Raw genomic sequence first — 13,529 nt, forward strand, 5'->3', positions numbered from 1 at the left:
GGAAGTGTCCAGAGAAAACACTTTGTAAATAACTATCAAGCTACATAATTAGGTTTAGTGTCTTTGCTTTTTGTATAAGAAAAAAATATATGAAAGACCTACGTATTTGTGATTATGTATAAAAAAAATGTGTTGACCAAAAAAAAAAATACATGTAAATACTGAAAGTATAGTATTGCTCTAAGAAAATTTGATCCTTTTTTTTTCTTGTTCTTGGTCTTTATTTTATAATCCCTAAGAGTCAATCGTGGTTAGTAACTGATTTCAAAAGAATTTTAAAACAATCTCATAGATAAAAGAATCTATAGCTAGCAGAGATGGAATCTAAAGTCTAAACAAAGTCTATATAGGTAAACTCAGAGCAAAACGGTTGCTAATCCGACAAATGCCAAAAAGCCAATCCGACTAGTCAAAGAAGAAGCAGAACCATTTGCAGGAGGAACAGCTTGAGCTTCCAAAAGAGCAGGAGAGGGTGCCGGAGAAGGAGCAGATCCCCCAGTGAAGAAACTACCACGAGATGACATGACAACAATGTGAAGCTTCTTGCCTTGGACACAGTTGCTCTTAGAGCCACTGATGAAGAAGAAAGGTCAAGATCTCTCTAGCTTCACCTTAGTGTCTCCGTTGCTGTAACTCGCTGCTGGGTTTGTGGTGTTGCAGTTAATGTACGCCTCTTTTGTCACTTGCAGAACCGAATCCTTTTGCCCATCGTACTTCCACACTGTCCACAAATTGCATAAACACACAATCACAAAGAGTTTCAGAAGTTTGAAAACCAAGATTTTGCAAACCAACATGAAACCGCAAACTCTCAGCCCATTTGTTGAGCGAGTCAGAGGGTGAAGAAGAGATTTTCCAAGCAGTGTGTTTGCCTCCGACCAGAATCTCTTTGCAACAGGAGAGATCAGCCAACAATAACAAGAAGAAGGATAACAGACAGGAAGTATCAACAAGAGTTATCTTAGCCATTATAGTTAAGTTGTATATGAGACTGATATGGTTTTATTTGGACTCTGTTGTGAATGAATGATTGGGTTTGTGTATATAGAAGAAGAAACTAACCATTATAAGTAAATGTTGTTTGCTGCTACTCCCAACGGTTATTTAAAATGGTCTTTCTATTGAGACCGGAAGAAATTAAAGTTTATAGCAAAAGAGAGTATAAATTAAATGTTTTGTTAATGATTTTGATGGTTTTAGTTACACTACCATGAATCTGTGAATCAAACAATTGGATAAGAGGGTATTCATATTCTTGATTTTCCTTGATTTTCCTCCTATTTTGCTCACTAATTTGACTACTTAATTCTAAATACCAAAATACTTTGATGAACTAATCTTTATGTGAGACGTTAGCAAACTAAAACATATATCAGTTTTGGAATTAACTAAAATAAAGATCGAATATATCATATGTGGTTTAGCAGATCATACGATATCAACTCTACTTTTTAAAGAAAAAAATCGTCAAAATAGTCTAGTCACTAATCCTATGTGTCGCACTATAATTTATATCTGGCTTTAGCCAACATATATAACCAAAAAACTTATGCCAGCTCATCCGGAAAAAAAAACTATAACATTTGAAAATAACTTAGTCACTAATCCTATGTTTCGCACTATTACGTATATCTGATTTTAATCTATATATATAACCAAAACACCTATGTCAGTTCATCAGAAAAAGAAGAAAACTATACTATGTGAAAACGTTATACAATAACAAGTCGATCACTAAATCTTTGATGCCAATCTCAAACAGATAATAATGGTGACGAACAGCTCTCTACGTGTAACAAGAACCTTCTGCTGCGTGTAACACAAGTACACAACCTCCGTACATATATATGTTGCCACCACCTGATGCAGGTAACACAATCATCCCACAACAAGGTAAAATAAATACTCTCTATCTCTGCTCTCCTCTAAAATCTTCAGCATAAAGTATAAGACTTTAAGGCAATCTTACCGAACTCAGCAGTATCTCTATCTATATTATGTCTCAATACTGTAGAAGAAACGCTCAGTTTCTCGAGTATTTTAAGCATATATATATATATGTATGTGTGTCCTTCCCCTGTCTGAGTGTTATAATAAAATTCATCTGATGTTGACGCACGGCTAGAGACATGCTTGGTGGTTCTAGTTCTGTACTTTTAATTCATGTAACATGCTTTTTTAGTTGGTTAATCAAATCCACTTAATACATGCTTATTTTGTGTATCTATCACTAAACTTTTTTTTATATTTCTATGAAGATCAACTGACTTTGTATAAACTGTCCCTTTTTGTGTAGGAAGCAAGATGATTATGTGGTATATCATTGTTGCTGTCGTCATCTTAGCATCTTTACTCGTTGCAAAGAACATAAGAAAGAACAAGAAGAGTCTACCTCCTGGACCACCAAGACTTCCCATAATTGGAAACTTGCACCAACCCCCAACGTTCCATGCTCAAACTATCTGAAAAGTATGGACCTCTAATGTCCCTCAAGTTTGGAAACGTGCCTACCGTTGTGGCGTCATCTCCAGAGACAGTGAAGGATGTCTTAAAAACGTTCGACGCAGATTGTTGTTCGCGACCGTACTTGACGTATGCTGCAAGAATTTCATACAACTTAAACGACCTCGCCTTCTCTCCTTATAGCAAGTACTGGAGGGAAGTACGAAGGATGACAGTTCTTGAGCTCTACACCGCGAAAAGGGTGCAATCGTTTCGGCATATAAGAGAAGAAGAAGTTGCTTCCTTGGTCGAGTTCGTAAAGGGGGCTGCTTTGTTGGGGAACACGGTTAACTTGAGCAACACGTTGATGAAACTGTCTGGAAGTGTGATATGTAGAGTAGGGTTTGGGATAAATCTCAAAGGAAGCAAACTCGAGGATACGTATGAGGAAATCATTCGAGAAACCATGGAGGTGTTGGGAAGCTTCGCAGCAGCTGATTACCTCCCTATCATTGGTCGAATCATCGATAGGGTCACGGGGTTACATAGCAAATGTGAGAAGGTTTACAAGGCAATGGATGCATTTTCGAACATTCTATAAAGCAACATATGGAAGATGAGAGTCTTAAAGATGACATCATTGCCTTGCTTCTCAAAATGGAAAGGGGAGAGGCTGGACTTGGAGAGTATCAACTTACTAGAAACCACACCAAAGGGATTCTTCTAGTAAGTAATGTAACTTCATTCTTCACATGTTGTACAACGTGATTTATTTATCTTGTCTTATTTATTTATTTTATTACAGAATGTTCTTATTGCTGGAATAGACACTTCTGGCCACACAATAACATGGGCGATGACACATATGATCAAAAACCCAAGAGTTTTGAAGAAAGTGCAAGCCGAGGTAAGAGAAGTGATCCAAAACAAAGACAATATCACAGAAGAAGATATAGAACAACTCGAATATCTCAAAATGGTGATTAAAGAGACGGTAAGGATAAACCCACTTGTCCCACTTCTAATCCCAAGAGAGGCTTCAAAGGATATAAAGATAGCGGGTTACGACATTCCTAAGAAAACATGGATACATGTCAACATTTGGGGTGTTCATAGGAATCCAAACGTTTGGAATGATCCAGAAACATTCATCCCTGAGAGGTTGCATGGACAATGAGATTGACTACAAGGGTTTGAACTTTGAATTGTTATACCGTTTGGTAGCGGAAGGAGGATGTGCCCTGGTATGGGGATGTGTATGGCTTTGGCACACTTGACTCTTATCAACCTTCTTTATCGATTTGATTGGAAGCTTCCAGTTGGAATGGAGATAGAAGATGTTGATCTTGAAGAATCGTACGGGCTTGTGTGTCCTAAGAAAGTTCTACTTCAACTTGTCCCGGTCCTTACTCAGTGGAGTTAATGTTATCCTTGGTTTTATATAGTTCAAAATATGTAACCTTAATTATCACTATCATGTGTAAATCCACCGTTTAGCACCTTGTTTTTATCTAGTTCAAGTCTTCAAGATGTAGCCTATATAACTATTATATGTAAATATATCGTTTTAGCACATTGTCTTTGCTAACTACGCAACTTTTCCGGACCGTTACTTTGGGTCAAACTAGTCTATCAAATTAATGAATATTAATTTATAAGTATTTTGCTAGAATGACACAAATAATATATAACATGACTAATTGCCTAACACTATATAGTTATATAAAAACTTCTATTCATCTAAAATATATTCAATTAGATTACCTCTCTAGATTCTTCAGCATTAGAGAAGAAACGTTTTGGCTCCCTAATTTCTAGTTAGAGTTCCTTCTATACCACTGGTGAGAGTGAAAGACTTGAATATCTGAATGTACGAGACTGATGTGGTTTTATTTGGACTCTGTTGTGAATGAATGATTGGGTTTGTATATATAGAAAAAGAAACTAACCGTTATAAGTAATTGTTGTTTGCTGCTACTCCCAACGGTTATTTAAAATGGTCTCTTTATTGGGATTGGAAGAAATTAAAGTCTATAACAAAATAGAGTATAAATTAAATGTTTTGTTAATAATTATGATGATTTTAGTTACACTACCATGAATCTTAAGATTTACAATTAACGTTTTTATTTACACCATGCTGAAAATTTTACTAAACTATATTTAAAATTAATTTATAAATTGCTTTTTTCTGAAATTTCAAACTCATGTTTCCAATTATAAAGTATCTGTGAATCATCTAATCAAACAGTTGGAAAAGAGGGTTTTCATATTCTTGATTTTCCTCCTATTTTGTTCACTAATTTGACTACTTAACTCTAAACATAAAATTATTTTGATGAACTAATCTTTATGTGAGACGTTAGCAAACTAAAACATATTTCAGATTTGAAATTAATTAAAGTAAATATCGAATATATGATATGTTTCTAGCAGATAACACGATATTAATTGTATTCTTAAAAAAATCGTCAAAATAGTCTAGTCATTAATCCTATGTGTCGCACTATAATTTATATCCAGTTTTAGCTATATATAACCAAAAAATCTATGCCAGCTCATCCAAAAAAATTCGTCAAAATAGCCTAGTCATTAATCCTACGTGTCGCACTATAAGTTATATCCGGCTTTAGCCTATATATTTAACCAAAAAACCTATGCCAGCTCATCTGAAAAAAAAAACTATAACATTTGAAAATAGCTTAGTCAATTAGTCACTAATCCTATGTGTCGCACTATTACTTATATCTGACTTTAGTCTATATATAATATATATAACCAAAAAACACAAAAAAAACTATGTCAATGTCAATTCATCAGAAAAGGAAGAAAACTATACTTGAAAATGTTATACAATAACTAGTCGATCACTAAATCTTTGATGCCAATCTCAAATATATAATAGTGGTGACGAACAGCTCTCTATCTTATGGAAACACCTCCCGCAGATATGAGCAGTATGGAAACACCTCCCTCAGATTCCAGTAGCAAGCTTGGAGCTTCTTCTAACAAGCGACCTGCATGTTGAGACTGATGAAGGAGAAAAAGCCAAGAGTGTCAAGAGAGCTTCAGTTTCTGATGGCGAGACCAAGGCAAACTGTTTCCAGCGAATTTGGTCCGAGGAAGATGAGATTGCTTTGTTACAAGGGATCGTGGACTACAAAGAGACTAGTGGGTTAGACCCTTTTAATGGTGAGAGGAAGGCTTTGTATGATCTCCTGAAGCCTCATATCAGTGTCAGTGTCACATCAGTTCAGTTCTTTCAGAAGATAAGGACGCTGAAAAAGAAGTTTAAGAAAGAGAAGAATAAAGGCTCCAAGCCTAACAATCAAAAGTTGTTTCATCTGTCGAAGTTGATTTGGGGAGATGAAGAGATCAGCTATGCCGAGAAAGATGAGTTGAAGACTGGTGAGGGGAGGAAGAGGAGTGTGTTTCAGTTGTGGAGGCATTAGTTCGGCTTGGTATGGATGGTCGTGCACCAAAAATTACTTCATCACGAGACAGTAGCGTACATTCGAAATTCATCTCCACAACTTGTCAGTTATGCAGCACAGGTCCATTGTTTCCTCTGACCACTAGACCAGCTACACCACTGTACTTTGTGATCTTGCACAGCCGTCGTGTCTCTTAGTATGAAGTCGCAGGTTCCACTAGAACCAGTGGTGAAGCTTGGTGTATAAACCGGCCAGAGAGTATTAATTTGATTATCCATGATTAATGTGTGAATGGGACGAACTAGTCTATGGTTAATCACCATCTATAGAGTTTGAGGAACATCTTAGCCTTGCACATGAGGAATTACTAGTTAATCCTCGTTTAGTGAGTCTGGACCATGATCATAGTTTTCAGCACTTTCTTAACCATTTTTTCGTTTCTCGGTTATGGTTTAACTTGGTGATTTGTTGAGGATTGCTCCTATATCTATCACTGATTCTTCTACATTATTAGGTTGGTACTCCCTTTCTTTGCATAATGCTTTCTGAAGGACATGCATGTTTCTATATATATGACCAGACATTCTCTCCTCAAAGTTGAAGATCACGCATCAATGATTTCACATGAGAGACAAGTCCCCTCAAGTAGAGATGTGCAACTGAAGAGAAAGAAATAAACATAAAGAAGCAATAAAAACTGGAATTGTAGCCACCTCTTGGCTTCTCACACGTAATGCTTATGAATAGAAATAATGTGTTACATGAAAATGTGATGAAATCGAGTACTTTTATAATGCCATTGTCTAAAAAACCAAATCTCTGCAATTTAAGAAATAAAAGGTCCTAGATAATTGTGTAAAACCTGCCTAGAAAAATAAAATGAAAACCAGAAAGATCCTATGCATGCTAAGTAAAAAAGAAAAATCATGAAGCTGATGTGGTGGGCTCGCAGCTATCGTGAGTACAAGCCAAAACATCTTTGTAATCTCTAGAGATCTTGAATGAGTCATGCACTTGGCCGTTTCTGCTCTTCTTGTACTCAAAGAGAAGGTTTGAGTGATCTGAAGCAGTCAACTTCACAAACCCATAGTCATAATCTTGAACCAAAGACCATTTAGGAGTCAGCGAGCTAAACGGAGACAAGTGACTTCCAGCACCACCAACAACAACGTGAATGGTTCCTTGGAAGGTCCCTGAGTAGTGATCCTTATCGTTGTTCACACATTGACTCTGCAACAGAAAACAACTCAGAGACAAAGGTACATTGATAATAAGAGTATTAAATAATGATGGTGATCAAACCTGGTAAATGGGACATGTTCGTTCATAGTTGTGCACATGTCCGTAGAAAGCGATGTCTACTTTGTACTTCTGCCACAGTTTCTGAAGGCTTTCTCTCCCCATAGGCTCTTCAAAGGTTCCTTCTTTGCCGTACCAATCATTGGAGGAGTAACCAAGGACGCGATGAGCGATAAAGATGAGCCAAGGCTGAGTCTTTCTGTCAACAGTTGCAAGGCAATGCTCTATGAATTTGTATTGCTCCGTGCCTTCTCTCCAGTCGTGTTCACTGTCCGCTACACAGAACCGGAACATTCCGTAGTCTGCAGCGTACCAGAACTTAGCTCGGTTCTCAGCAGGAAAGTAGAACATGGTCTCTGCGGGAACACCACACTCTCCTCCAGAATCTTCACCGGCGTAGAATGATCCTGTGTCTGGCCAATCACGCTCGTGGTTGCCACTGAAAGTGAAACATAAGTAACTTACTTAACCCACTGTAAGAAGCACAATGAAGCTGTTCTTATTGACTAACCTTGCAATCATGTATGGAACCTTAGAGGCCACAGGCTCAACTTGAGCTGTGAACTGATCCCACTGGGAGAGATACCCGTTTGAGTAAGTGATGTCTCCAATATGGAAAACAATGTCAATGTTCTTCAAGTCCTTGATGAGCTGGTCTGTTGTGTTGAGGGAACCAGGCTGGTAATCATTATATTCGTTCGAGCCATCTCGCTCTCCCTGAAAACATATCTCAATGTAAGTAAGTGACCTTTTGAGATAATGATAGTCCTTTAGTACAAGATAGTGTACCTTCCCCATGTCACCAAATATTATGACCCGTTGTAACGAGTCTTGTCCAGGAAAAGGAGAGGAAACGAAAGTGTAGTTCTTGCTCCAAACTGTCGAACCGTTGAACAAGTCATGGCCTAATCTGTATGTGTATCTGAAAACCAAAGTATTAAGACTGTATTAGTACTCTTGGTTTAGATGAAATAAGAGAGGCAGATTATACAGATGACGTACTCGCGGTTTGGCCAAAGCTCTTTCAAGAAAGAGGTATGGAAGAAACCAGGATCACGCCAACCAACACCACGAGCAGGTTCACCTATGTAAATATATCACATGTACGCAAAAAAAAATCAAATCTCTAGAATATATCCAGAAGAAGAAACAAAACCAAAGACATACCACACATGCTGTTTCTGTTGAAGGTAATGGTTCCAGCAGGTGATCTTCTAGCTGGGAGTCCCTTAGAACTCCATTCAATGAACGGAACAGCCTCATTTATGTTGTACCCACTCGTCCATGTTACAGTCATCTATCAAAAGATCAGTTTAGTAAGACATAACAAAAAAAAAAGTAAAGTTTGAAAAAAAAAACTTACCTCGTCCCAACTCTTGCCTAAAGCAAGACGTGGGTAGACAGGTGCTTTAGGATTAACAAAAGCTACAGGATTTGAAACCCCGAGAAGTACTGGCTGTAGCATTCCAAAAAGATCAATAAGTCCACTTGATATTGACTAAGCTGAGGAAACAACATAAGTCAACTTACCTGGTCAAGACTCCCAGAAAACAGTGCAAATGAGACATCAGCTCTCTGGTTTATTATCTGCAACTTCACAATCACGTTCCCAGACTTTGTATACTCCGGATAATTCCTCATATACGTGTACTGATAAATAGAAAAAACGAATGTTAATCCTGAGATCAAATATAGAAACCACAGGGTCAATAATAGGTAATTAGAAAAAAAAACAAACCTTGATAGGAGATGAGCAAAGGTAAGGAGACTTCTCCTTAGTTTGTGGTTGCCAAGGCCAACAGGTAGTTGAGCTAGCATCAAAGACTAGTTAAATAACAATTCATAATAACAACAATCAAAATAAAAACACTGGATAAAAGATAAAAATATTACTCGAATTTTGCTGGAGAGAAAACTGCGATCCAATCGTTTGAACTGTGCTTGGGGTTGGAGATTGCAACGTCCACCCATTCAGTATCTTCACCCTGTATATCAAAACAAGATTTGTCATCAAAACCAAACCAATTACAAAGTTTGGTTCTTGTCTTCTTGACACACTTGGGGGTGAGATCAAGAACACAATATTATTTCGTTTAAAACGGCTAATCTCTGATTATCATACAGAAATCTAGCATTAGAAATCGCTTCTTTTTCTCTTTAAGAATATAATAATTATTATATATACAAATGAATAGTAGAATCAGACAAGATCCAGATAAAAACAGAACCTTTAAACCAAGAACTTGAGGAGAAGCATGAATATGGACAGAAGTGTCCAAAGCGAGACTTGCTTTATAGATATTAATCTGAGCTAAAGGCTGATCTCCTCGTCCATTGCTGGCGTGACCGCAACATAGGTTCGAACTCAGCAGTCCGATGAAACAGAGAAGTAGAAATAAAACTTTACCCATGTTGATTTGTTGTGAATCAAAACTGAAACTCATGAGGTGATATTTATAATATTGAGTGTTTGGGAATCTTTTAAGAATAATTCCCAGTTAACAATGTCAACATTGTGAAGTTATAATCTCTTTTTCGTCAACTGATTTTATTTTGTCCAAAGTGGATTTATCTAAATAGATTTTTTTACCCGGAAAAATCTAGGAAGAAAGAAAAAGGCATGTGGCGGTGTGATCAGTATTTTTTGCAAAACTAAATAAATTATAATATAGATATTTATTATTTTAGAAAAATAAAATCAACTTTATATTAGCACACTAAATTTTACTTTAAATTACCACATCTATAATTGACCTATAAATCTTTGAAGTATCGTGTATATATTCTCATCTGACTTCGAATCAGTATCATATTTATCAACATGAATAATATATTTAAACAAAAAATGTTATCATCTAAATTGGAATCATCATCATGTTTATCTAACAATGATATCTGTGTTTGATCCTCCAGCCAAAGTCTGTTAAGATTTTTACCTCGTGTTTTCTTTAACCTGAGAATTTTACGCGGGTGAATAACAATCCGGTTTAAAGATATAAACGAACCCGGTTAATTGTAACATCTTGAACTCAGTAGTCCGACCAAACAGAGAAGCAGAAATAAAACTTTAGGCATCGTTGATTTGTTGTGAATTGAAGTAAAACTATAAGGAGATATTTATAACAATAAGAGTTTAGGAATCTTTTCAGATTTTTTTCGTATCTAACTGTCGTTGAGATTTTTTTTCAACTTATTATATTTTGTTAATTATTATGTAGTTATCTAAAAAATATTGGAAAAAAAATAGACATACGATGGTGTAACCAGTTTTTTTTTTCTCAACTTTCTTTCATTAAAATAAAAGATCTTATGGACTGTGTTAACCTAACATTTGTAACATTTGTTCCTAACCCATTTGTTCCTATAATTGATAAGAAGTAATTGGTTATCAATAGAGAAATCATGGGGAAGATATTTATAGTAAAAAAGCATTTGAAAATCTTTTAAGAATTATTCATAGCTAACAAAGTTAACATTGTCTGACAATCTTCCCGGTAAAAATCAACAATCCACTTGGCATGAAGATCAAATATATTTTGGTTGAAGTATATTCAAAATTCACATTAAGATTTAGATTTTAGCAAAAGAAAAAAACAATGTTGACTTAGTTTATTTTATCAACCAATGTGGAGTTATCTAAATATATTTTCTACCGAAAAATCTTAGGAGAAATATAAAGGTATGTGAGTATTGATCGCAAAACTAAATAACATATAATATATATTTTTTTGTTAATTTCTTAAAAATAAAATCAACTATATACTAAACTTTATCATAAAAATCTATTAAAAGAAATTAAAATTTGTTTTTCTGACCAAGAAACACACAAGAAGAAAAATAACGTTTCATTTACTTTATTAAATAACTGAATAAATAAAAATATTTTCGAGAAAAACTTTATTCTGATTTTAAAAATTATTCTTATAAACTCTAAATCTAAATTAGTTAAATCTACGTGTATAAATGTATTTAATTCTTTAGTAAAATTCATTTTGATCATTTTGATTATTGTAAGCTATTTTTATTATCTACATGAATGATATAATTTGAATCATTTTCATCGTGTATATGTGAATATGTAATTTGACTATTATTTGATCCTCTAGAGAAGTCGTTGTGGATTTTACCGGGAATATTGGTTGAGTTTGTTTATTAACCGTGGAATTTTAATTTTACGCGGGTGAATAAAAATCCGACTTGCTTATAACCGAACCGAACCGAACCGTTTAATTCTAACCGTTGCCTTAAGAGTCGCAAAATAATAATTTCCTTCTTCTTGTGTTAAACGAAGAACTGAATGGAAGAGAAGAACACGAAGGCGAAGAAGAAACCATCAAAGAAAAACGAATTCGACTTCTGCAAAGTGTGCCGATTCCATCACGATCATGGACCTCGACACAAGTACTTCCCTCGCCACAAAGAGCTCCTCTCTGCTTTCCTCAATCGATTCCGATCCAAAATAGCCGACGTCAGATTCTTCCTCAAAAACCCTAGCTTTCTACGGCCACAAGAGGAGTCTCAAAACCGTGTTTGGTGTGTCTTCTGCGATGAGGACATCGTCGACCTCGGCAGCTCCTTTGCATGGTATGACATTCCCTTGATTTGAGTCTGGTTTCGTTCGATTTGAGTACCTGAATGGAGTGTGGAATCGTAGTGAGGGAGAGAATAGTTGTTGTTGATAGAGTTAACTGTGCTAGAAAAATTTGATTGTATCTCATAGAAGGAGACTAACAATAATGTTTCATCTTTTGTCTGCACATATACAATGTTTTGTTTGTATCAGTTCAAAGGCAATCAATCACTTTGCAAGCTCGGAACATCATAAGAACATCAAGCAGTTTCTGTGGAAACATGGCCCGTCCATGGATTGTGTTGACGATTTCAAAATTTCAGATGCTGATGTAGCAAAGGTAAGTACTTGAAGATCATACTCTTATATGTAACACTTCTATATTGTGCATGGGACACAAACCTTTATGTAATGAAACTTTGTTTATGGTGGATGCAGTGGGTGAGAAAATGCACGGCGTTGGGAAACAAAGATGCATCTTCTTGCACAGGACAGCTTTCCAGGACATCTAGTGATATCCACAATAAATTTGAGTTTGAAAGAACTGAAAAAGAAACACACTTTTTTAATCCAAATAATTTAAATGATGTTAAGCCTTTACTGTATAATACGAATGAGTATCAGATATCACATTCAGGAGTTACACATTATGGTTCACATCTGAACGTGGATGCTACTCAACTCCCTCCAGGTAGGTGTCTGCTTGATTTTCATATGAATGCTTCATATGATATGCACTAGTTTTAATGGCATGGGTTTATTGCTCTTCTTTTTTTTGTTTGTTTCCTTGTCAGGTGTGATTGGAATGACTAGCAATTCTTCCTCACACTCCGGCGATTCTAGCGGCAACGTTCACTCTGGAGCTCCTCCTCCTTGGCTTACTCCAAACGATGGGAATATCTTCAACCAATCAGAAATTACAAGAGTTCAGGAAAAGATACCTGTAAAGACTACTAGTAAGCTGAACCCTCATAGAGTTGGCGCTGCGTGGGCTGAAAGGAGAAAGATTGAGATGGAGATGGAGAAGAGAGGAGAAGCAGTGAATAGCAACACTGACGCAGACTGGCTTCCTAACTTTGGTCGAGTTTGGCAATCAGGCACTCGTAAAGATTCTAGAAAAGAATTTGAGAAGGAAAAACGGAAGTTAGTTGTCACAGCTGAAAGCATCTCTATGGAATCAGAAGAACAGAAGTTAGTCAAAACTGAAAGCATCTCAGTGGAATCAGAAGAACCAGTCCAAATACAACCATACGTTAGCAAACGAGCGGTATGTTTTACCTTTATAACACTAAATTGCGATGACTGGTTTCACGTGGTTCATTATTTGTTCTGATTGATATCTCTTTAAGTCGCAGTTGTGCCATCTTCCTTTTGTAATCCTCATTTTCTCACAAGTAGATAGATTAGTATTGCTTTGTTAATTACTGTTATTAATTTCTACGTCGAGAAGTACGTCTCAGTAACCTTACGTGCGTATATTTATTGCCATTGCAGCGAGCAATGAAGAGTGGTGAGTGATGGTTGTGGCGGCTGACATTCAAAATGGAAACAAGTACGGATCATTCATGTTGAAATTTTATAACCCTCTTTTCTTGTCGAGCTCTGAAAGAATTTTAGAGGCATGTGATCATGGATACTCCTTTGAAGTAGTGTAAGAAAATGGATACATTTTTTTTGTTTTTGTACTGGAATCTTATGCAGTAATAATAATATTATCGTAGAGAAACGCCTTTCTTCTACTATCTATAATCTTCATTTGGGTTTTTCATTTAAGAAAAAAAATG

General features: G+C 36.0%; 3 protein-coding genes and 2 pseudogenes across 3 annotated transcripts; 3 read left to right on the top strand and 2 right to left on the bottom strand.

Annotated features, from left to right (window-relative positions):
* Positions 1 to 101: 101 nt before the first annotated feature.
* LOC106374866 lies at positions 102 to 2,564 on the bottom strand (annotated as a pseudogene).
* On the top strand, positions 2,305 to 5,415 carry LOC106374381 (annotated as a pseudogene).
* On the top strand, positions 3,919 to 6,338 carry LOC106359231 (transcription factor STKL2-like). Its single transcript, XM_048735645.1, has 2 exons — positions 3,919 to 3,922; positions 5,401 to 6,338. The coding sequence occupies exons 1-2, from the start codon at positions 3,919 to 3,921 to the stop codon at positions 5,892 to 5,894; spliced, it is 498 nt and encodes a 165-aa protein (XP_048591602.1). The 3' UTR covers positions 5,895 to 6,338.
* Positions 6,339 to 6,567: 229 nt separating this feature from the next.
* Positions 6,568 to 9,703, bottom strand: LOC106442390 (probable inactive purple acid phosphatase 24). The gene is made up of 11 exons (XM_013884083.3): positions 9,404 to 9,703; positions 9,069 to 9,160; positions 8,914 to 8,986; positions 8,706 to 8,825; positions 8,539 to 8,631; positions 8,343 to 8,472; positions 8,178 to 8,259; positions 7,965 to 8,097; positions 7,687 to 7,892; positions 7,179 to 7,614; positions 6,568 to 7,106 (listed from the first exon to the last, which is right to left on the bottom strand). Exons 1-11 carry the CDS (start codon positions 9,617 to 9,619, stop codon positions 6,801 to 6,803), a joined length of 1,887 nt encoding a protein of 628 aa, XP_013739537.2. The 5' UTR covers positions 9,620 to 9,703; the 3' UTR covers positions 6,568 to 6,800.
* A 1,734-nt stretch (positions 9,704 to 11,437) lies between these two features.
* On the top strand, positions 11,438 to 13,487 carry LOC106442398 (TITAN-like protein). The gene is made up of 5 exons (XM_013884092.3): positions 11,438 to 11,759; positions 11,959 to 12,085; positions 12,184 to 12,436; positions 12,540 to 13,012; positions 13,240 to 13,487. The coding sequence occupies exons 1-5, from the start codon at positions 11,473 to 11,475 to the stop codon at positions 13,261 to 13,263; spliced, it is 1,164 nt and encodes a 387-aa protein (XP_013739546.2). The 5' UTR covers positions 11,438 to 11,472; the 3' UTR covers positions 13,264 to 13,487.
* Positions 13,488 to 13,529: the final 42 nt, after the last annotated feature.

The sequence above is a fragment of the Brassica napus genome, chromosome A1, assembly GCF_020379485.1.
Source record: "Brassica napus cultivar Da-Ae chromosome A1, Da-Ae, whole genome shotgun sequence".
NCBI lineage: Eukaryota > Viridiplantae > Streptophyta > Magnoliopsida > Brassicales > Brassicaceae > Brassica > Brassica napus.